Genomic DNA, 25,778 nt, shown 5'->3' with positions numbered 1-25,778 from the left:
ACAGCGGTGATTCTACACAGCAGAGACCGACAGCAGAGTCGCGGAGGAGTCCGAACGGCACTCCACAATCAAACACCAGCCTCACAAACCATTTATATCAAGCAGTTTTTGCGGTGCGGAAAACCAAAACCCACGCTCCGGGAGCTGCTCACTTTTGCACCTCGACAAAATGATTTTTTCCCCCACCGCAAAACAGACCGACCGTGAGAGCGCGTGAAGACGGCAGGGGAGGGCGAGCAGTTGCTGAAACCATTTTTGTCCTGGCGGATATTTTGGATCGAGCCCTGTCGTGAGGCATTCATTCATACATTAACACGCTATCCGAGTCGCCTGGCTCTTCGGACGTGACCTCAAAATTCCTCCGTCCATCAGTACAGCGTGATTCATCAGACGGGCACAGGCTCGCGCACTGAAGGTGTTTTTGTTGGAGGAGAAGCCGCTCGTTTGGCTGGCCGTGTTGCCTGCCTGCGCGTCCCTCTCGGGCTTTCAAGAAATGGAGGCTGAAGATGCAGATTATCGGTCGAATAAAATTCGTGGCTCAGACCCGATTGCATCATTTCACTTCTGGCAAGAATAACAGCATGTTTTAATTGATCTGGATGTTTCCACTAAAGGAGAATTCTGTCATTATTACCAGAGATATTTTATCTACTCCATCCTCGCCTCCCGTTATCTTTACGGGTAAAGGAACTAACTGCTCATCCAAAGCAGATTTTTCTGCACTTTTTTGCTTGCTTACTAAAAGAAGCCTCGCGTTTTTCTGCAATTTCACCTTTTTATCTGTATTTTTTTGGGAATAACCGATTGTTAGGAATGAGATCTGGAACAGCGAGGGATGTTTGGACCTTATTTTGGGGTCCTGCGCTGTTTCTCTCCACCATCTGCCTGTGGTGTGCCCGTGGAGAAGGTAATTCATGCTTGTTTTATGCTAATAATATAATCATTACACTTCACGTCGTATTTTCCTGTAGGCTTGTGTTATGAAAAGCGCATCCGTCGGCTCGTAGTGTTTGTGGACTCATGTTACGTCAAGCGTGAGTTTACCTGCTTCACATGTCCAGGTACAGGGCCTAGTAACACACGACACAATTTATTAGTGAATAATACCTTACTACAATATTAAATAATCACATTTTTCTAGACTAACACCAAACTTGAGTTATTTTTATCGTATTTGGTGTTTCTAGGCCCATCAGTTAATTGTCGTGACATCGGATGTGTTGTGAGTCTAGTGTGCTTTATGAATTATTCATGAGCTGGATCACGTTAGTATTTAGAGGCTACGTGAGAATTGGCTTATATAAAGCATTTGCCTAAATAATGCGTGTGTTTCATGTCGTATTGAGCTCAGAAAAGGTTAAACGTTATTCGGTCATGTTAAGATTAGCTGAATCCGCTGAGTCTCCGTCGAGCATCACGCAGTGAAGCAGAGGTGACTGTACTGACCATGTGCTTGTTTTACGTTTCTCCGTGTCCTCAGGAGGGTCATTTTTTTGAATCTGTATTTTAAAATTGGATACAATATTCATTTACGTATTTGCCTGCTAAATAGTGTAAATGAATGTCAAGCTACAGGATATCTTTTTTATAGAAAACATGCAACTCTTTGAAATCAATTAATTTTAATTAATGTTTAAAATTATTTGTTCATGTTGTTGATTTATAGTGCTATAAACTCGCTTACTTTAACTCCAATGTAAAATCATTTGAATAGGTGAAAGAAATTACATTTTAATAAATGAAACTTCATTTGAATCATTTAATCTCCTTTTTTTGTTTTACTATATATATATATATATATATATATATATATATATATATTAAACCTTTTGAGGAAACTGAGTACTGTGAGCTTACTAAATTTGAGTAAAACCCAATAAATAAAGAGAACTTAAACTAACTGAGTACTGTAAAATCCAATGAGTTAAGGCAACTCAAACCATTTAAGGAAACCGATTGCTACAAACCACTTGAGTAAAAAAAAAAACGAATCTATACAAATTATATTTGGAGAGTTAAAGGGACAGTTCATCCAAAAAATGGCTGTTTTACTCCCCCTCAAATTGTAGGTGATTTTCTTTTTTTCTGCTGAACATAAAGAAGATTTTAGCTGAAACTGTTGTCCTTGCTGATTTATAAAATGCAAGACCGCATCTAACAGCACTTTGTCAAGAAAAAAATGCCACTTTAAACCTCAAAAGCATATACAAGCTAAATCAAAACTGATATCTGTGGTTCCTCCTGATGGCACATTGAGGTCTTATGTTGCGAAACAATTGGTATGTGGAAGGAAGTGTTATTTACAACATTATTAATTTTAAGCGACAGCCTTGGTAAATGGTCCTGAACATGTTCACGTTAGTCTGGAACGAGAGCTTCTTATGATCCATGAAAAAAAGTTTTAAATCAGCTTGTATGTGAGGTTGCATCCATTCAGATGTGATTGTGGGATGAAACTCATGCATTACACACTGTCATCAACAGACTTAATGTTGTAATTAATGTTTAGTTTTTTGCGAATACAAATTATTTAAATTCATAATACCTCAAAGTTGTGTTTTAGCTTTTATATGTTTTCAAGACTTAAAGTGTCAGTTTTGGTTGACTTTTTTTTAATGAATCACCCAATAAGTCATTAACATCTTGGATGGCTTGAGGGTAAGTGAATCAACAGCAGTTTTTCGATATGGGCAGAAATATTAATTCAATCAAGTTTTGTCAAAAATGCCCATTCTGTCATTACTGGTGTCAAGTAGAATGACAGTCTCCCTCGCCATGCATTCAGTGTGTGAGAAAGATACAATGAAAATCCGCACAGACTGAGGCTACCATCTCATTTTGTATTCCACAAAACAGCCCTACTTAAATGTTAGTAACATTAGAGAATGAGATGAAGAGTAAATACGTTTCCTACTTCATTCAATGATCAGTTTTTTTTTTTTTACTTAAAATGAGCGAATGTTTGGTTGGCAGAGAGACTGCAGTGTCAGAGCATTTTGGCTAACAAAATTCAGCCTCTGTCACGGTCACAGCACATGATAAAAGATGATCAGATAGAAAATCTACAGTCAAGATGCCAAACCTGAAAATGAAATAAATACCTGTCACTTGCCTTATCAGCTCATTTTGGACTAAAATATTTATGCGAAAATGAAATATCCGATCCTCAGGGTTGGGTTTGCAAAGGTTGTTTGATTACCTGATTATGTTGGCATTTTCAAACTCCAAACAAAAATTGCAATTGTTTGCAATCAGAAGATAGAACAAATATTTAATGGCTTACAATTGGATTTAGACATTGTGATTTGGGTTTTTGGAAAGAAGACGTGCAGAATAAGAGATTCCAATGGGTGATTTTAATATGCGGCTTTGGCTTAAGCATATTTATGTGTGGTTTTGTGTATCTTGCTTTATGTAGGATCTTTGTGTCTTTCACGTCAGGATGGCGGTTAATAATATGTTAGTGATATGAACAAGCATGTAATAATGATATTAAGGAGTTTGCGATGACAACTTGTTATTCCTGCTGTCAGTTTACTCGTCTTTCCACAGTTTTTAAACATCTTTTGTTTCTGTTTGTAATGTTTTTCCACTTTCAGTCATCAAATCCCTAATTGCGATTGTGTGGGGGCCTGCATTGTAGTATAATGAAGGTCCGCCATTCTTGGGTTTAAACTCGCATTTACATTCAAAAGGAGTTAGGATGCAATTGAAGGCCATTGACCGCAGTGGCCAGTCCCACAACCAGGCCACTGTGAATGTCAGGGGGGTCTGTTTCTCAGCACCCTGCAGAGACCAGGACCACCGGCCCTATAGAGAGAGGGTTGTGTGGGGGGTAAGCTCTCACTCTTGGACTCCATCATTGCATTGTCCTGTGTGTCTCTTTCTCATAAAGTGTTGCAAAGACACTCCACTGACACACTGACCTCAATTAGAGCAAAAAAAAAAGAAAAAAAAAACATAGTTTCATAGTTCTTCCCATTTTGGTGTCCATTTGACTAGTTTGAGTTACCTGATGTAATGTTGTCTGGCTTGAAATGGTTGGTTAAAGATTGTGTTGGTTAGACTTAGGGTAAAGAATATAAACTTTAATTTAGTGTTTAAAGTTTAGGATTGTATAAGAATGTTTTGTTATTATACATTTTTAACAGGTATTGTCAAATCAACAATAAGCTTATAGTTTTGTTGAGAATGTATATCTATTTGTCTGTCTTTAGGGTTGGCGCACTTTTACTGTATGTACTGAATAAAAAGATGATAAAATATTACATCTTAAATGAATGGCCATGCTCCATTGGGAAGTCTTCTTTGGTTTTTTTCATCCTGTTCATTTAAAAAGAATGTGGTAAGGCTAATAAAATGTAATATAGCCTCCTTTCAAGTTTCACCACAGTAAACTTTCCATGCACACTTCGTCCAAGTATATGGCAAACAAGCCTCCATGGTTCATTGAGAAAGAGAGGGCAGGCGAGAGGAGAAACATGAGGCTTGAAAATAGAACATGTAAAAATACATGGTCGAGGGAAACAGACTTGGTTTTGTTGATTTGAAGAGTAGCGAGTTTGTGAACTGTTTTATTGGGCTTTAGCTGTTCACACGGACGGCCTCTGGACAGCCTGGCGGCGGAGCGCAAGTCAGTGTGTTTGCTTTTATCGGACGTTGACAAACTCAGACTTTAAAAAAAAAAGCCTGCACCTCATACTCTAGAGACATGGTAAAAAGTTGAGATTAAAATATTAATTATTCAGTAACATCTATTTAGCCCCATAACTTAACAGAACTCTGCACTGTAAAACCCAAAAAGTTAACTCAAAGGTAAGGTAACTCAAACCATTTGAGGAAACTGATTGTAATAAACCATTTAAGTAAAAAAAAAAAATAATTCTAATGATGAGTACTGTGAAATGAATCCATTTGAGTAAACTAAGCAATTTGAGCTTAGTAAAACCCAATAAATGAAGAGAACTCAAACCAACTGAGTAATGTAAAACTCAATAAGTAAAGGCAACTTAAACTGTTTGAGGAAACCAATTGCTACAAACCATTTGAGTTCAACTAATCTATATGAGTACTGTGAACTTACTACATTTAAGTTGAAGTAATGAGGTATTTAATTAACTGATTACCTTCAACACTGAGTTTAAACTCTTATCAAATGAGTACAATTATCTTTCAGTAAATTTTGAGTTAACAACACTATTTCATTTGATAAAGTTGACCATTGGGTTTTAAAGTGTGTGAATCACCGTTATCAGTCTACAGTTGCGACTTTATTTATTAGCCATGTTTCCATCTAAAGACATGAGTTAGATTTATGTGCAAATCTGGAATATTGCATAAAATATTTTCTAATTATGTATCAAAACAAAAATCGTCACTTCCTGATAAAATGGCACCAAATATCAAAAAGAAAAATGGACTTTGCAATGGTAGGAGAAGCCATTGTGGACTTTTAGTCCATTTAGGCATTTTAGCATTTTAGTATGATCAAAACAAAATTTCAGATGTTGTGCAGTGTGGTCAGTAGGGTTGGGTATCGAAAACTTTCACCGGTACCTATGTAACCGGTATGCACCGGACCTAATCAGCATATGAATTGTCTTTAACTGCAGTTTGACCGCTTTTCTTTCATTCAGGAAGATTTCATTCATGCCCCCGCAACAAATTTTATTGGATGCGAGTATGTAATAAGGACTGGTGGAAGAGTGTTGTTTTAATGGAATATGATACTGCACGCCGAACGGACGCAAAAAACTTCCGCATTTTGCATGCAGGTGTCTGTGGTCTTTTAATGACTCAGTAAGTGCAGAGAGCAGTATTACACAGCTGTTTATGGAATATCCTGTACCAAAAGCAACGAAAAGTACAGGATGGGAATAGTTCAATAGGCTCAAATGTATTAGTTCAGGCACCGTTTTGGCACCAGTACCATTTTAGAAGAATCGATTTAGTACCAGTATCAAAATAACCCCAAACTATACCCAACCCTAGTGATCAGTCCGGTGGTTTGTTTTAATGCCGTCTCATCGCACCCACTTTTGTTTATTACAGGATCTGTTAAAACAAAATCACATGATTTTTTTGATGAACTTGCTGGAATTTATTTAGTAAATGTGTTCCCATTGTAGTTTATGGATTTTTTCTTATCGGATAAAAAGTTTATCCAACCCTAGTTTATTTATTTATACTATTTTTTTCAAAATGTATGTGCATCCTGGCATTTTCATGAAACCTGTTTTATTGAGCATAAAAATAAATAAAATAGATTTATAGAAACTTGCACTATAAATTGTAGACAAAGTCAAGCAAACAAATATTTTTATGTTGCTGTAACTTATTTTAATAGGTTAATCAGGTTTTGACTAAATCACAAAGTGTAACTTAATATTTTTAGTCAGTTTGATTGATGTAAGTTGAGATGACTAGTAGGTTTACTTGATTCAACTAAAAAAATTAAGGCAGCTAGAATTTTTTTTACAGTGTGGGCATTGGCTATGCAAACCCAAAGAAAAATGACTGTCATAGAGATCAAACATTCTAAAAATGGTTGGACTTTAAGTGTTTTCTGTTTGACAACCAACCTTTGCCTACTTCATTCTGTGGTATTCAGTGTTGCTCATTCTTATCGTGACTGTGTGCGCCTACTTTCTTGAGTTTTTGCTGCATCAGAAAACAAATCCAATGGGTTGAATTCAACTCAGTTGGTTTGCTTAAGTCTCAGACAAAAATGAATTTCAAACTTATCCGCCTCTTTCCATTCTGCGTCCTACTCATAACACTTTCTTCAGCACCCCCAGGCTGAGCGAGTCTATGACTCAGATGTACGGCGCGGTGACCAACGCTTCTCCTTCTCTCTTTATTTATTTTTTACGTCTCTCCATACCTGGTTGTGGCTTTGCTGAGTTGTGCCTCATGCTCATTGTGGGAGCGTTCGTGCTTGTTCATCCAGAGCTCTGAGTCACTCCCGCTGCCCCTGAATCTGTGTCACTGTGCTAGTTCGTGCCTACATGTTTGCTTCTCCAGTCGGACAGTCTTAAGGCTTCAGTGAGCTGCCAGATGAGGTGTTTGCTTAATTAAATGTTAATTTAAAATAGGCTTGCGTGCAGTGACCACCCGCTGACCGTAGAACACGTGGAGTGCAGTTGTGCTTACGTTGACATCTGCTGATGCAGTGTTTGTTTGTTTTTTCTTGGCTGATGATTTAGCTTTGTTTGTGTCCCAATTCTCATAATTCTCTCAACTTCCTAAATGTATATCTCTAGCTAAAAAAAGTTCAAACTATTCAAAGATTTATTTGTTTTTCTAGAAATAAGTAAGTAATATTTTTAAGATGCTGTTACAGTTTTCAAATAAAAACAGTTATCATTCCAATGATTATTATATTAAGCTCTATACAAATAAACTTGAATTTAATTATTATTAGTTAAGCTTATTATTATTTAGTTCAAGCAGATTGAGTGCTAAAAAATTCTAATTTTATAATTAATATAATTTTATAATATAATTATAAATTATAATTTAATTATTAACTTATTATAATCATGGAATTTGAAAACAAAAATTTATATATATATATATATATATATATATATATATATATATATATATATTTTTTTTTTTTTTTGAAACTTTGATAAATTTTCTTTAGGATTCTTCAATGAATACAACAATTTATCAAAATGTCTTTTAAAACTGAATTCGACACTCAAAAAAAAATATATATGCAAAATGTAAATGTTAAAAGTGTCTTTTAAATTATAAAATCATTATTAGACCTTTTAATTACACGTTTCCCTATTTTTATGCAAACATTAACAAAATGAAAACCCATGGCTCCTGGTGATGGATTGAGATCTTGTAAAGCAAAAGTGCTCTAATGTACAGTATCAGTACCTAGTCTATAGCCTTTGCAAAGATAGTGAATATGGCTGATCATTTCACTTCACAACACATTAGTGTATCCAATATAGGTTCATTCTGAGAGAGTGAATTATGTGGCCAGAGGAGCTTATGGCTGCATTTCATCTTTTAAAACCAACACTACGGGCCGGTATGATGCCATTCTTTTTCGTGCTTACCAACTGACCGCTTACCTCCATATAAACATCAGTTATCAGTTTGTCTTTTGGCTTGCTGTGTACGACAGGGGATTTGAGATGCAGAGTGGAGTTGACCATTACAATGGGGTTATAGTCTGGCGAAGAACGGTTACAGAAAGCAGGTAAGACGAAAAAAAGGAAAAAAATTAAATAAACAAGTTAATAACAGGGTGACAATGTGGTAAAATCTGAAAACGTGGTAAAATCAGGGTGCTTTTCTATTCCTGGATTGCTTTTCAAAACTGTCTGTTGGGTTTAGGAAAGTTGGGGGGGCGGGGGCTGCTGATTAATCAATGCTTTTGAAAACACTATAGGTTGGGTTTAGCGAAGGAGGAGGGTGGGTCAGTCGATCAGCCAGTCAGTAGACAGCAGCCTCTGGCGGATTTACACAAGAAGAGCAGGCACGTATGGCACTCGTGAGAGAAATTTGAGATCCCAAAAGCATACACAGTGGCCTCTGGCGGATTCGCAAAAACAAAAACTGCAAAAAAAACATAACTTTTGGGATGTGTTTGGCGCTCTCCAGAAATGTATATAGAGGTATGTAATCAGAATGAGCCTGGGTTGAGCATATTATAAGGAGCCATTGGTATTAATTTAGTCTAGCTTATTTTTCTAACACTTAGAGTTGCGTTTTGTGAATCACCAATTAGAATCACAATTTAGGCAAAAAATCTTTTCTACATCTTGTATGGCTTGAGTAAATTATGTGCAAGTAAAACTTTTCTGAGTACTATTAATTAATTCATTCATTATTTTAAAAAAAGGTTTTTTAGGATTTTTGAAAGATGCTAATTAATATTTGGGTGTATTTCCATACAATTAGTTGACCCATATCTTTCATAAACCTCTGCCTCAGCAACACACCATGTTTGTTCCATCTTCCAGGCCCGGTTTTGCTAGCCGAGCACGCGAGGAGGGGGAACGAGTGGTGTTGTATTACTAGTTGGGCTCTGACATACGAGCTTGTGCTTTTGAAGTGAGGGCCATTGAAGGGAAGTTCAGCACCAGACCAGTGGTCAGATGACTTCCAGCATGTGTGGGATTAAACAGCAGTTGAGATGGCAGGTGTGAGCAAACCAGGAACTTGGTCGGGCTCCCCTGTGCCCCCTTACTGCGGGGCTGACTCAATGCCCCATCACAGAGGGCTAATGCAAAGCGCTCTTTGAAATCGGGCCAAAAAAGAGGAATTAACTCCAAATGTCAGCGTTTTGTTGTTTTTCCACAGGAAGGTGCAGGAAATGCATTGGCTGTAAGTGCATGTTGAAAGACGTCTGGCTGGTGGCGTTTAAACTTGGAAGATTTCCAGAAAGCCTTTTTGTGCCCTTGAAGGGCACTGCGGGCAGGTGACGCTTCTAGGCGAAAGTTAGTTATGGACTACTCACAGGGCCTGTTGGGGAATGTTACATTCCAAGACCACTTAAAGGAAGTCATTTTGTCTTATATGATTGTGTTGTGGTATGGCATGACCTCATTATTAATTTAGAAATTTGAGCTACTTCATTTAAGCTGTTAATTGTGAATGCATTCAACTGATTTAAAGGGACAATAAATGGATTATAAGTAATGCTTCTAAAGGCCAAATCAGCATATTGCCTGTAAAAACTGCTGGGTTGCACACAGTTCCTTCATGTTTTCCCAACACAAATCGATTAAGGTAACTTAATAGTTTTTAAACAAATTGAACATAAAACAACTAAGTTGTCCCTCTAAACTTAACAATTGTGTTGTTTAACCCATTTAAATAAGTAGGTTAAACAAGCAGCAAAATCATTTTTTGATGTGTTCATAACTCTAGTCCCATTGGGTCAGACCACAAAAAGAAAGTCTTGCATTCGGTTTGGGTTCGCTGTGCATTCATACAGTCATTTTTACATCTGGACCTGAAGATACAAAACAAAGCGAAAAAAGTTTTTGTGACTGACCACCCACAAGTCATGTCACAAGGCATGGGCACGTATAAGTTTCTGATGGTATGATAGCCTTGGATAAATATGTCACGGTTTCACGGTATTGTGGTTACTTTTTATATGTCTGGGTAAAAAACAGCAACATTTTCCCCAATTGAACAGAATATATTTTATTACAAGAAACATTTATATTATTTTAGAGCAGTAAACATGTCAGGCTAAATAATTCAAATGAATCCTTGACTTGTGCTGTCTTCATTAGTTTCAAAAACACAGATTTTTTCACAGTTTAAAACAGCATCTTTAAATATGTTTTCTGCTGGAGATACTGTTGTCCTAAAAAACAAAAAAAGTAAACAAAATCTTACACCTACCTTAGGAATGGTATAGCAGAAAACTTTGACTTTTCCAAACCGCAGTATACCTTGAAAAGGATTATCGTCCTATACCTACAAGTCACTTTTATTTCTTATTAGCGCTTTATACAATGTAGAGTGTATCAAAGACACTTTACACCAGCGAACCTGAAAAGCACACAAAGCCATACCAATATTTCAGTTTATAGGACATATTCAGCATATCAGTAGTGGTAGAACACTAGCATAGTTCTAGTCTAGTTCGTTCAAAACTGATTCAGTTGTGTTTAGTACTTTTGTCACTCTTTATTGGACGAGCCACTGAAAAGCAGCTCTACTGACCCCAATCATGTAAGCCATAGGTGACACTGGCAAGGAACCAAACCTCCACCAATTTACATAAATGGAGAGCAAACCTTGAGAGAAAGCAGGGTCAGTCAGGGGACCAGTTCTCTGGCCAAATTGAAAATTATTTGCATATATTGGTTGGTTCAGAACTCATGAAGAGCTTAAATTGTTTAAAGAACTAAAAACAGCACAACCTATTCCAACATCAGAAAACAAAGAGGGGAAGAAAACAGTTATGTTTGAGCATTCTGTCTTTATTATGGCTCCGTGTTGTGTCTGTTTTTGGTTTGTAGCATTCATGCTTCATTTGAACTGCGTATTCTTCCAAACAGTCACATATAACACAGTATAACTTGTCACTTCAAATGCTTTGCATAGTTTTGCTTAATTTTGAAAGTTCACTCGCTCCTTATCTTAAGCTTTAAAACCAGGAAGAGTTTAATGTGGCTCAGAAATGCTCCACCAGATAACAGTGTGAGTTTGGGAAAACTGCAAAAAACCAAAAACTGTGTTGTTTTCCGAGAACAATTACTCTGAGAGATTATCAGAGGTTACTGAAACCACTTTAAGATCTCAATCGGTCCCACGAGGGTCGTCATATCTTCTGGTCACTTTAACAGCTGCAATTAAGACATACTGCAGTATGAGGCTTTTGCTTTCAAACAAATAGCTGTGCATGTTTCCTTTCGCAAATAAGATCTGATGAATTCAATGTGACGTTTGCAGGCTACAGTTCTTGTTTTTCACTCATCTGTCTAAAAACATACAGGGATTCCTGTGGAAGGCCAGCAAAAGTTTATCAAATGTAAACAGCAGGAGTTGCGTTTCAGGCCAGTCTGTTTGTACCATGGTGTGAAAACCATGGTACTCTCCCGGGTTACTGTTTGCTCATGGAAAAAGACGAGCACTGTAGGCATTTCTGTTTGGCAGTTGAATTTTGTGTATTGGAAAGACAACAAGTGCAGGTGAACTAGAGCTGAGCCCATAACCTCTCTGGGAGGATTGGCCAGATAATATGGACTGATTCCTGATGATTATAGCCGAACGCAGAGCTGAACACAATCCTCTTAGGGAAAATGATTTGAGGTCCTTAACACTGCTGCTCACCGCTGAGGTGGTGTGGACGGGGTGGAGGAGCTGTCCTTTGTGTTCTCTTAAAAGATAGAACATGCTTTTGGGATTGTTTCAAACAACACATTTACATAATCCCCAGTGTTGAGCTTTTGAGATTTCATTTCAGATGACTGACGTATTCGTTTTGGCAGAGGTGTTGGGAGTAGCACATATAATGACAGTTATCGTCATTTAATATGGACCCCAGTGGTTGTGATTTGATTAGAATAAGCCACGTTTGTCCTCACTTGTTATATATCCTTAACTTAATTTGTTATGATTTGTTTAAGTGTTAAAAGGAGATCTCTTCTGTTCGGATATTTTTTTTCACATGAATATCTTGGTAGAAGTTGTTTTGTCTAATTAACTAACACAATAATGTGATATCTAGGGGGATCATTTGCACAATATTTGTTTTTTAATAACCTGGCCTACATGTTTACTTACTGTGAAGAGGAAAACACGTAACTTGGTTGAAGTTTGTAACAACTGACAAAATTATTTGGCAAAAAATGCAAACTGCATTAATCAAAGACTATAGGTTTCATTTTACTGTTTGAGAATGTAAAAACTAAAATCCCACAGGAAGTAAAGCAAACACAATTTTATGTATCTAAATTTTAGCTGCTCAAAGAAAACACTCTTATTGAATGTATTAAACAAAACTCAAGTACATGCACAAAACAACATGAGCATTTAAAGCAAACAAACTAAAGTAAATATTATCCCGCCTGCTTGTGATTGGTCATTGTGTCTCTGCAGAGACCCACAGAACCTTTTTTGGGACTTAAAACTGGGACTTTGGATTGTCTGTGAGTGTGGATCGTTCTCGCACACTCGAGTAGGAAACGTGTAGGTCCAGAGAAGATTTTCTTCTGGGTAACAGATTACGTGCCTATTGGGCGGATAAAAAAAAGTCTGAAAGGATGATGATGATCATAAAAAATAAATGTCACCAAATATACTTGGACTGTCGATAACATATCTGGTTGGTCCACGCGAGTAAAGCCTATGTGTGGGAAGGACTGAACCTATTTTGTTATATCTGGCAGACACTGACAACCAGTAAAGTGACGGTATAAAGTTTCCATGAGTTTTTGTTATAACCGACAGAGTTGACATCAACATGTAGACAATCCTTTACTTGGTTTCCATTTCTGCTGCATCATCCTGAGTAATGTTCTGATTGGCTGTGATTGTGCCGTGTCACGCTGTTTGTCTTTCTTTTTTAAACAGATCTCTTTGTTTAGCCTGAAGTAAGCTAGATGCATTCTAACCAAACATCCGGCATCAACAGATTTATGTGTCAGATTGGTCATTCTCACAATGACTTCTCATTAAATTCATCTTTCTTAACATCTGTTCACATGTTTATTGCGTGTTTATATGATAACTCCTGATAAAGTTATTTCATTTTGTCTGGAAAGGAGAAGAACAAACTTCATTGTTATCATGCACAAATAAAACCTCAAACCTGCCTTTAAAGCATTTGAGAGTTTATGCAAGCTGATATTTTTCAGAAGTGAGCAATAAGACAATATATCTGTAGGGTAGTCGTTTAAAAAGTGTAGTCCTGCTTTTAGAAGGAATCTGTCCTGTATGCTTTAGCTGTAAAATCTGACCTGCTGAAAGCAATGCCAACATGACAGGCTGGAGAAGGGTTCAGATGCCTCTCTGACTGCCTGTGTTTACAGAAGATCTTTGGACGGGGAATAGGAACTGGGTGAGCTTTTTGGCCTCGGATCATCCTGGAGGATTGAATGTGGAGGTCAACTGGTGGGCATGTTTGTGTCAGTGAGCTTCGCACATCTTGTGTGGCAGTTTTAGGAGTACTGAAACTTACATCAGCACATTGCACATGCTTTCTGCTGGAAAAAGCTTCATGTTTTGAGTCTTCCCATTTAAATGTACAAATAAGCCATTCTGACGTGCTGTCAAGTATTTTTTTATACAGTAGTTTCATCTACTTTATTTTAACCGACAGACATTGTATCTCTCTCTCTCTCACTCTGTCTCTGCCTCTCTTTGTCTTGCCAGACGGTCTGAATTTATTAATGGATCCAACCGGAACTGAGAACTAAAGTTTCTCTTTACCAACAAACAAATTAGTCTTTGTGTGTGAGTCACTCCGGCTCTCCTCCCTCTCCCGGGATTGTGGAGGAGAAAAAAAAAACTGCTGCAATGAAACAAAGGAGACATGCAGCTCCATGACACCCAAGTGCAGCCCTGGGGCATTCACCATGATACGAGAAAGCAAATAGTATTTTCTTGTGGAGCAATCATTTCCGTTCTAAATTTGGATGAGCGTAATACACTGTCAGGAGCAAATAAAGTTTTGTTTTTTTAAACGTCATGCTCGCTTTTTTTGGCACACCAGTTATGGAGTAACCTCAAATAGGATTTAGATTCATGAAGCGTGTCATTTTCACAGGAAATTTGTGTCAGGAAAAGTGGTTTCCACTCCTGTCAGAATAATGCACAGTAGGCAATCTGAGACTGTTGAAATGTTAACCTTCCTGCGTTCGTTGCCTTCTCACTGTGGGCCATTTAAATCTCTTTTATAAAGTGAGATTGATAATGTTGTTTCTGTTTTGGACTGCGTGTTCTGGGCCGTCATGGTCCCGTTGCTTTTTTACACGTGGCAGGGGGAAACATTTCCATTTGTCTCATAGAAGCCCTGTGATATTGTCTCTATCAGAGAAGGTGACCTAAGCCTCTCTAAGAACATAAAAGGTTTAGCCAAAGGAGCTCATATGTCAAGACTATTCTTCTGCTGATCTCTTTCCTCTTCTAGGACACAGCCTTAACCTGGGGGGAAGGGGTCACTGTACAATTTGTTTGGTTACCATGGTGTAAGTTCTCAATGTAACGAGTATGAAAATCTTTTTGACCTATGGAAATGTCCCCTTTGTTAGCATTTTGCTAATGTTTGAGTTTGACTGTGTTATCTTGCCGGAGTTTTGACATTGGCCTATGTATTACAAAGTCAAATTTGGACAATAGCTGTGTTTCCACCTAAAAGATGAGCATGAACTATGATGGAAACACTTTTACCGAACAAATTCAAGTATGCACATTAAAGTCATATGATTTTATTATAAGAGGTCATGTGATAATAAAAATGTGCGTCAAATGACAAATCAGCAGGCTGCGCAGACTGTAAAACATCTGAAATGTTGTTTTGGTTATTCTAAAGTATCTTTACCATTTCAGTATTGGTGTTATTATATTTTTAATTACCTCCAGATACTGTCTAGTATCTGTGTCGCGTCTTTAAACATCACCAATTGTTCATTGCGTGTTGACATCGTCTTCTGAGGTGCAAGTAATTTATTAAATAGAGAAAAGATTCTTGCAGCTTCTCCTACTGCAGCAAATTTAGTTTTTACTGTTGATATTTGGTGCCAGTTAATTAGAAAGTGATGATTTTGTTCTCTTTGACTCTTTGGATGGAAACACTGCTTAATTTGCATGTCTTTTATGCAATATTTCAGTTTTGCTCATAAATTTAATTCACATTTTTGGATGGAAACATAGCCTTTGTTGGATGGGTAAAGTTGAAATGGAAGGAAAAAACTAAATTCATGATTTACAATTTTCTTGTTGTGAACAATTAATGCTTGAATATGTTTCAGTTTTAAAACATGAAAAATTAAACATGATTAAACGAACAGTTTATGTGAGAAAAAAGTTTTAAAAATTAATAATTAGAATGAGGGTTGTATAATAGAATGTCTAACATCTCATGTAGAAATTTTACACCCACACTTTTCTGTAATTTCAGTGAGAATATATTAAAAAGGATGTTGTAGGCAAAAAACCTCCACCTAAATTGTGAAATGGTGTTGTCTCATACTAAATTGTGGCCCGATATAAATCAGAGGTCCATAAAATATCGAAAAATTATAGTATTGCGATAATGGTGTATACAATATCTGTATTAGGACTGCACAATATTGGAAAAATCTAACATTGCTTTTTTACAAAAAATATATATGAGCAATTCCATGAAAATGTCAACCTTATCATGAAAAAATAAACTTTTGACCAAAATAACAAAACCTATTTCAATTTGCTTATTAAGGTCTATATTTTATTGTTATGATGTGCTCTTGTTGAATTTTTAAGGAAATTGTTTTGTTTATCCATGAAATATGAGGATTGTGCCAATGGTAATTTTCATTATCATCCAACCACTTTTCGTGCTTTCAAAAAAGGGGTTAAAGACTCACCTTTTCCATGCTTTATGTTAACAGTAATCATTCTGCAGAAGGATTGGAGTCTGTAGTATAAATAATTATCCTTACTTTTTCATAACATTATTGCCCTTTTGATTTATGAGCTACATATTTAAGACATCACGCAGCTTCGGTCACGTGTCACGTCCGTAACGATTTAATGAAAAAGTTTATATTGTGGAATAAATATTATAACAAATAAAATGAAACTTTGTATACAAAGCCAAAATATGTCCATACTAATTATAATCGCCAACTCATCTCAGGTCTTTGCTCTAAACAACCACAATTTTGCGTTACGGACGTGACCATTTTTGAACTCCTTATTAATATAAGCCAATGACTAGCGCATATTTGTTCATTATGATGCTGCATTACAATTACTGACTTACATTACATAACATCCATATGTTATATCAAGAACTGAACATTTTTATTTAACTATAAACCACTTTAGTAACATTTCAGAAATAAATGTTTAATAAGAAAACAACATTTTACATATTGCCATAATTGGCCATAATGACTTAACCTATATTTCCTCCGTCTTACTTGCGGTTCATGTGCGCACGCGCTGCCTATAGTGAAAGATAATGATGAACCATAAGGCTTTGAACCTATACATTTTGTAAAGTATAGGCTAAGCATATAACAATTTTGTAATTTACATGTGATACTGCATTAATTTGCATACATGTTTTATAAGCTGTAAAATGAAAGCATCAGTTTGGTGCGAAGTTATAAAATATTTTTCTTTGTTTGATTTGTAGATTAGGCTATTTAAAATGTATATAAGAACCATTAATAGCTGTTATTTTCCAAATGGAAAAAAGGGTGGTTTGTTGATTGTAGTCTGCACTAAATCATGAATATGCCTATTGAGTTTATGACGCGGCTCCAGGCAGCACAGACGACCAGGATCAGCGCTGGTTCGTCAACTCCTGTGTCAAACTGTGGCCAGAATATCCTTCTTTCATTTTCCTTTTTTGGCAAAAAACATCTGTAAGCACGTGTGCTTGCACGTGTTACTGTCATGCGAGTAAACAAATATGTGTTGCTCATAAAAGCCGATCACAACGAACGCGCTTCTTTATTCCAGAGACGTGAGGCGCTCTGCAATGCATTTTATGTTGACAAGAAGAAAAGGAGCACGGTGCTCTTTTGAATGTCACTATAGATAACAACTGAATCAGCTGGTCTATTGTGCGCGAGTGTTGCTGTCAGTGTTTTCATAATTTAAATTTTTAAATAACATTATGAAATTCAAGATTTGTAAAGTCATACAACTTTGGATGACTTAAAACAGCGACCACAAGTCTCTCCGTCATTAAAAAGTTCGCCGTAGTCATCTTGACACTTCTGTCACCTCCAAGGAAACCCCGCCTCTGCTTTCGTTTGATTGAAGAATGAAAGACGCCACTGAGGTAACATGCTTTTCTTCTGGAGTGCACAAAGCGCGCAATGACAAAACGCGAGGCGCGCAGGGCGCATAATCAATAACCTCCATGCATTTGGTCTTTTCCCACTGCTCAAAATGCGCACGCCGCGGGTCAGGCCACAGCGGAGTTTTCGTTTCATGCAGAGCATAAATGTTTTTTATTTCATTAATTAAATAACTATTTATAAAGATAAATTATCAAAGTGACAATTCATTTTCCAAGCCCTTTATCCAAAATAGCACTTTCAAAGCTTGAAAATTGGCTATAGCCTACATTAAAATTGAAACATTTTCAAAGATTTCCAGCACCCGGCAAATGCGCTTGAGTGCTTATTAAAATTATTTTAATAAGAATAAGAATAAAATAAGAATAAAATCTTGATATTGATCTAAGCTTTAACTACATTATATGAGTATTAAATTTGTTAGAAAATCGATAGGACCTGCAGCTGTAAATATTTAATTCAATATTACACAATCGGTTAACTATAGCCTAAAAATATAAACATTATAGTCATCCATCGTACATGCCTACAACCAATGACTATTTTTCTATGCTTGTTTAACATAGCCTACACAAAACCTTTCTTAAGTTTTAAAGTTTTCTCTCTCACCCTGGTGCGTATGAACTTTTTGCAACCTGTCCTGAAGTGACTGCCGACGAGAAAAAGAAAGCAAGCGCGAGTGGAGAAATTAAATTATTTATTCCATCAACTAACACGTTAACTAGAATAAACTAAAATAAACTTTGTCAAATATAATATTGCCATATCTGTGACAAAACTAGATTTTAAATATTCTCCACGTAGACACGGTCTTGCGCAACAGTCGGGCAATGATTTAATTCAAGTTTGTCTGGAAACACTAACTTTAGGAGCCTGCTAAACATAGGCCCATTATAGCTGATTATGTTTATTATAAATTCTATATTAGTCAGAGTATAAAAGCACCATGTTAGCATGCAACATTGTTACCGAATTGAGTTTTGAACATTCGAACGTGCGTTAACCTTTAACAACACACATGCCATAATACGAATTAAATAACAAGGTGATATCTATTTAAGTTTGATTAATTGTGCAACCTTACCATTCAGATGTCTCAGAGGTTAAAGTTTATTGGTTTACACACCCAACAGATATCCACAAATAGGTCTTTGGTCAAGTTTTGAAAGCATTTATCTGATTTTCATAATATGTCAACTGTCAATTTCAGAGCAGTCACGTCCGTAACGAAGACAAGTCACGTCCGTAACGATAGTTTTTCCTCATTAATGCAAAAATGAAAAACTAAATAAAATTAATTATATATGTCCCATGCAGAGCCAACCCTTATCCTTTTGACTGTTATATATTTTTTTGGCTTCTGCATTTTCATTCACAGAATTTTCACAAAGTATGTCAACTCACAAAACTCATGTCTTTTTTTTGTCACGTCCGTAACGCATTCATTTTGCCGTCATTTTAAATATAAAACACCTGCATAGACTGATATTTTTTTGATGCCTGAACTCCATGGTTAAGGGGTAAGAAAAATATAAACATATATTTCAATATACTGTTAACATATACCTTCTCTGAGAATATACGTTTCATTTTTTTGCTGCAAATGTCACGTCCATAACGCTGGAATCAGCCATATATATATTTATTTTTTATTCTGCGAAATATTGCCATATGAATACATATTTACTTGATTGAGTGTTGAATAAATATTTGAAAAGAATTTATAATTTTAGATTGATTGGGATGATTTTGTACAGGAGTGCATATGCATAAAATTCAATAAAGAAAAAGATACCAATTATATGAACATAAATTTATTGTTTTTCAAGAAGAATTGAATAATCAAATGTAAATTAATACTGCATAGTCTTTGTTTTATAAACGATTCAATAGAATTGATCGTTATTAATTTGTCAAAGTTAAAAACAGTACAATTTCTTAGGTCTGAATACTTTTAAAACCCTCACACAGTCCGAGGCCTTAAAAACACTTGCAAAATGATAGAATAGTGAGATGTGACTATTGCGAAGGTTCACATTGCGATGTGGATGCTGAAACTATATATTGTGTAGCCCCAATCTGTATTGCAGAGGGTAATGAATTGTGATGAATTAAATTTATTTGATTTGCAAGCGCTTGTGTGTTTCGTGCATAGGTTGTTCATCCAATTTTGACTAATCCAATGTGCCTTTCTATTTATATACCCATGAATAGGAATCAGAATGCCTTCCATTTCAGTCATTCAAAGTGTTTTAAAGTCATTTAGTTTTGCACCTCTGCATTCTTTTTTTTTAGCCTGAATTAGATCAGAAAAATGTCAGAGGGTAATGAAAAACAGTTTCATATGAAAAGAAAGTTATTATGTTTTAATTAAAGTTTGCAGATCTTACAGAAGTTGCACACAACTAGACCATGCAATAACAGAGTCAGTTTGCATTTCATGTTGATGTGAAGTGACAACACAGTCAGTCCTAATTCTGGGAGCGTTACGGTGTCCATGGGGTTATATTGGATAACTCTGCAGATCCCTTTCAAAGCTACTGTAAATTAAGAGCATGTTCCCAGATTATATTTCCACTGTTCCCCGCTCATCACAAGTGACATCGGATACATTAGCCTCACTTAAGTCATGCTTTTTTAGGCACTTAACATTTAAAATAGAATAAATGTTAATATTTTACTCTCACTGCAATATTTGGTTCTGATTTGGGCTTGGCGATTAATCATGTTCATGTTCAAATTCAACTTAATTTAATCGGACTATAAGGACATCAAGATAAATATTTTGTGATTATGACAGATGTTTGCATAGGATCACAATGAACTACGGCCCTACGTGGTACATTCTGCATATTTAAATACCAAATATAATATGTTTTTAATCCAAAATCACTTCATAACTTCAGTCGAGCATTTGAAATAAATCTTTCTGTAAGATGATTTCATAGTCGTGTGATTTTTCAATCATGCTGAATCAATGAAGGAATCAAATAATGCAGTGCTATGAGAATTTCCTGTGTTTTTTCTTCTTAGCTTATCTGCAGTTTTCCGCAAGAGTACCCTCTCTTTCAAAGGAAATTTACTACTGAACACAGAACCGTGCTTCCCTGATAACATGTTCATGGCAGCTTTACTCAATTGCAGTTGTAATTGCATTTCGATTACTCACCCAGCCCTTATTCTGATTTGTCAGTTGTGACCTTCCTGCCTGATCTCTTGAGGAAAAGTAACTATTTTACTATTGTCAGTTTAGTAGCTAATTTGTAGGGGTGTCAAAATTAATAGTTTCTTCGGTGCACTGCGATGCAGACACGGACAATTCGTTATCGGTTCAGTAATAATCATATCTAGTGTACTGATGACACGTCTCACATGCGCTATGTCGCAGTAGTGTACTATGGCAAGGGAGGCGAATGAGTATTTAAAACGCTCAAACTACTTAAAAACACAGACAGAAACTGTGCACAAGTTACTGCGTGTGTGTTTGCTGGACAGTCTTTCACTGCCACTTACAGCAGAAGCCCCTGTTTCATTGTTGAAGAAGAAACTAAGCGTAAACATTTCTCTCTCTCTCTCGCTGTGGCCCTTTTACCTGCTGGCGTGAGGTAAAGTTTCTTCCCATTTCTGCTGTTACAGCGATACTTCTGTATACAGACACAAGCTTGTCTGCATAGCAAGTTTTCTCCTCCACGTCTATCATGGATCACCTGTGATCGCCACTGCTGTTTATCAGTGTCACTCGTCGGGGAACAGTGCCAGAGCATTAGAGCCAATCGCAGCCCTTTCTGTTGAGCATGTGACCAATTAAAGGAGTGAAAGAAAGAACTCGCTAGACAATGCTCAGAAAGCGAGCGGTATATTTGTATATGTTTATTTGCTATAAATGCTCATGTTGTTCTGTGCATGTACTTGAGTTTTTAAATGTATAGTTTATAAGTCTGACTGAATTAAAGGACAAAATTGTATGACAAATAATATATAAATATTAATATATTTCTATATTTTAATACAAGAATTGCTGTGAATTATAATATAAAACTGTGTATGGAAAGCATCATCAATGCATCGTGACGCACAGAGATATCGAATTGAACTGAATTGATTGCATGATAATCGTAACCAAACCAAACCATGAGACCAGAGTAGGTTCACACCTCTACTAATTTGTATGAATTTGAGTTCAGTTGTACAAAAATATACGATTTTTAAAAGGAGGCATGGAACCCAACCCCAACCTTAAACCCTACCGTCATTGGGGAATTGTACTAAATTGTGTGAATAAGGTAGTACAAATTCATACAAATTAGCCACTACATAAAAAAGTTGTAAATTGCCGTGAGTTAGCATTATACCTTCAGAAGTGTGTAATTCTCTGACTAAGGGCACACTCACACTATGCTATTCAAACCATTCCCATGCGTGTTTTCCGATTTTTTTTTGAGAGGTTTGAGTGCTCTAAATTGGGCTCAGGCGCGAACGAGCTTCGGCATGGTTCAAGGCAAGCGTATATAGTGTGAGTACGCCCTATATATATCTCATCGATAGTAAGACTGAATAACATACTGTTTATCTAGATATGTTTGACTTCTATAGGGATGCATGATATATTATCATCCATATGTATATTGGCAGATAAATGCTATTTTTAATGTTTTTTTTTAATTATGCCAATATCTTTAAGCTGATAAATTATGTATTATTTCCGCTTGTTGAACCACTTCTTGTGCTTGCTGCCTGCCTTTTTTCTAGATATTTTACTGGTATTTTAATATTGGCTAATGCTTGGTTACTTGGTTGTTTGATGCATTTGTTTGTTGTTAGGCAGTAGACTTTATTTATAAAGAAAGTTGGCCATAGAGAAAAATAGTTAGTTAAGAAAGTTCAACAAAGATCAGTTCGAACTTTTTTTTTCAAAATCAAATGCCTTTTGTTTAGGAAATGCGCAGAAAATGTGTTTCAGCTAAAATATGGGCTATGGGCCTAATTAATCAGATTTATTGGTAAACGTATTGGTCAAAAACTCAATATCGGTGCATCCCTAGAAACCTTACAAGTTTAAATTTCATTATATTAATCTAATTGTATTTTTTTTGTTTCAGTCTGTGGTCCTCATATTGATATCCGCAATGACATCACTGAGTTCAAGAAGCTGGAAAACTGCACGGTGGTGGAAGGCTACCTGCAGATTCTCCTTATTGGAGACAAGAACAACAACCTCAACCAGGAACACTTTCGCACACTGTCCTTCCCCAAGTTGACCATGGTAACGGACTACATTCTCCTGTTCCGTGTCTCCGGTCTGGACAGCCTGAGTGTGCTCTTCCCTAACCTCAACGTCATCCGAGGACGCAATCTATTCTACAACTACGCCCTGGTCATCTTCGAAATGACCAGCCTGAAAGATATCGGTCTGTATAACCTGAGGAACATCACCAGAGGGGCCATCCGAATCGAAAAGAACCCAGAGCTGTGCTACTTGGATTCGGTTGACTGGTCACTCCTTATGGATGCAGAGTTTAACAACTACATCGCTGGAAACAAGCAGTCCAAAGAATGCGGAGATGTTTGTCCAGGCATCAATGAGGATAGACCGCATTGCATAAGGACCAGTTTCAATGACAACTACAGTTATCGCTGCTGGACCTCTAACCACTGCCAGAAAGGTAAGAACTGAGCTGAGATTTAAGGTTTTCTGATGGTTTCACATTTCTGATGGTTTCACATGTGCTGGCTTTAAGATTTCTTCACATTGGATTTGAATGAATGGTTAAACTGAATGCTTGCTTAAGATTAATGCGAGTTTAGCATTTAAGTGATGAAAGGATACCATTTGCTTTGCTTGGGAACTGGAGGGCTGTCTGTTTGGCAGGGTCTTGCCAGGTCAATATTTGGTTAGTGTAATCTATGTTGTGTTCAGAGAGACTGTCTACCAATTCATCAAAGGTTTTGACAGTAGCTGAAGGTTGAGGGTCCTGATAATAAAGTAGGGTATGAAAACAATGACCTTTATTCATTGGAATATTATCCAGAAAAAAAGCGAAGTTTTGAATACTGCACTGTTGAAGCTTAACCTTTTCTTTGTGATTGCTGGTGAAGTTTGGTGATTTATGACATTTTGTAATGTTTTATACAAGTAATAGATTGAGATAAATGGACAGAATATAGCCATTACCCAATGACCATTTTAACTTGATGAGTTACTGGGTAATGCACATTTTCTATAGTAGAGTTGCATGGTTTACTGATACTATGGTAGTACCGTAAGAAATACTGATGTCACTGTAGTTTGTAAATGGTAGTATCTTCATTAATGGTTCCACAAAGGTTAATTCTGCATGTGGAAATGTCACTAAATAAAACAGCAAATGTCAAATAACACAAATAATATTTTTTTGTTAAATTAATAGTAAAATATAAGAATTATAACATATAAAATAAAATATTTCGGACAGTTTACTTCATTTCATAAATTTGAGTTATAAATTACAGTATCTGAATGCTACTTGGTATCATGACACTTCAGCTGCTATAGTATTGTGACATACATTTATGGTATTGTGACAACCTTATTGTACAGTATGTTCCGATATCTTTGAGTAACTTTTTAAAGGTATATATTGCTAAAAAAATGTCTGAATGTGAATAAATGTTATAGAGAATGTATTTATTCACAATTTTAAAATAAACATCATTTGAGAATGTCAGTTCACTCTTAAGAGCCGATCACACTGATCGGTTCAAAGTGCTTTTCAGTTTTTTATATTTCAGACTTTAAAAAAAAAAGAAGAAAAAATTGCATTTCTAGTAAGTACTTAAATGTTTCTGTTTTGGGGTTTGGACTTTTTGGTAATACTTTTGTAAGTTTTTGCTTTAAGCAAATATATTTCTTGGTTTGTATGTTTATCTCTCTGGTGTTGACAGTAATCATCGGAAAGGGCCATTTGTCAGCTGCTAGAACCATGTTCAAATGTTGCTTGTGTGGTTTTGAGGGATCTTGCTGTTGCATCAACTACTGAAAAGCTTAATTTTGTTAGTCTAATGAAATTTTTTCTTTTTAAATATTTGTTTTATCTTATAACAGTTGTCTTTATTCTAATTTGATTATATTATTTTAGATGGATTTGCTTAATTCATAGTTGAGGTTTGGTTTGAAATATTGACTTGTCATATAACGCAATTGTGCTTTGAAGCCCCAAATACATCCATTTTTGAAGAGGATCGTTAGAATATTGAGAAAATTACCTGAAAATGTCTTATCTTTGTAGTCTTGAGGTCAGTAGATATGAATGCCAGTGTGTCTCTTACATCTAACCAGGAATGCCTGGGAAAGTAAGAAACCCTTATGAATGTTTGCTCCCTCTTCCTCTCCCATGCACACAAGAATGGTGGGAAAAGCATAATGGATGAGAACACTACAGCGCTCTCCCACCCCTGGCCTTCAAGAGACCTACAGACCGTGCAAGTCTCAGGCTCACAGAGATCCCTTTCCCTCTGCCTGAAAACAAACAGAGGAAATCAGCCCTCCTCAAAAACATACTTCTTTACAGCTGTAGTGTTTGTTGTTGCTGTTGGAATTCTTTGAATTTGACAATAACACGGAGGACACATTTAGAAGGTGCGGATGTGACATGCTGCGACCTTAACAGGAGATTTGATCCACGTCAACAACTCCGTTCATGAGTGTCCTTTTTTTTTTCCAGCGACTCCCCTCTGCAGTCCTGGTACAGTTTCTTCCCGGCAGTCCTGCCCACATCGTGTCAGCACTTGCTCACTTGCACACCTGTTCAGTATGGTAATCTTGTGCCTGAATGCTGCGTTTTTGACTTTGCAAAGGTGGGGAGGTGTGAGTCACCTGTATCCAAGGCTCAAACAGCCGAACAAAGACTTCGACTGGTAGTCACAGCAGAAAGGACAAACTAATAGTCCGACTGATAGATCTGTGCTCTCTAAAGAACTTACTGGAACAGGCACTGGGCTGCCACCTGTCCAATTGTGTATGCTTTCCGTTAGTGTTTCCAAACGGTGCTTGAAAGGAATCAACAATTTGTCTATGAAAATGACAACCCACATTTCCATATGCTTTATGAGCTGTTGACAACTTGCTGTGTTCTTGAGGCACAAACGTTTGTGGGAAGAATTGAACCTCATGAGAGGTAATAGCATAGATAAATGATGGAACTGAGGGGTGTCTAAACTTCCCCCATTGACTTGTTTTATTTCTTGTTGAGGATGTTACAAAGATGATTTGAAACATTGAACAGGAATTCAAAA

General features: G+C 36.5%; 1 protein-coding gene and 1 long non-coding RNA gene across 3 annotated transcripts in view; one reads left to right on the top strand and one right to left on the bottom strand.

Annotated features, from left to right (window-relative positions):
- The window catches only part of igf1ra (insulin-like growth factor 1a receptor), a 168,190-nt gene continuing 142,412 nt past the window's right edge, over nucleotides 1–25,778 (top strand). Inside the window, exons 1-3 of one of the 2 annotated variants that reach the window (XM_087291453.1) lie at nucleotides 1–681; nucleotides 812–907; nucleotides 22,607–23,170. In XM_087291453.1, coding sequence (XP_087147579.1) covers nucleotides 600–681; nucleotides 812–907; nucleotides 22,607–23,170 — 742 coding nt within the window. In that variant the 5' untranslated portion in view covers nucleotides 1–599. 2 annotated transcript variants of the gene reach the window in all.
- On the bottom strand, nucleotides 23,148–25,673 carry si:ch211-200o3.1. The gene is given in 1 exon segment (NR_186773.1): nucleotides 23,148–25,673. It is a non-coding gene; the product is annotated as a si:ch211-200o3.1 (long non-coding RNA).

Source organism: Danio rerio, chromosome 18 (assembly GCF_052040795.2).
Source record: "Danio rerio strain M-AB ecotype USA chromosome 18, GRCz13ab, whole genome shotgun sequence".
Classification (NCBI taxonomy): Eukaryota; Metazoa; Chordata; class Actinopteri; order Cypriniformes; family Danionidae; genus Danio; species Danio rerio.
The sequence above is the reverse complement of the archived record's forward strand: the minus strand, read 5'-3'. Positions and strand labels throughout refer to the sequence as shown.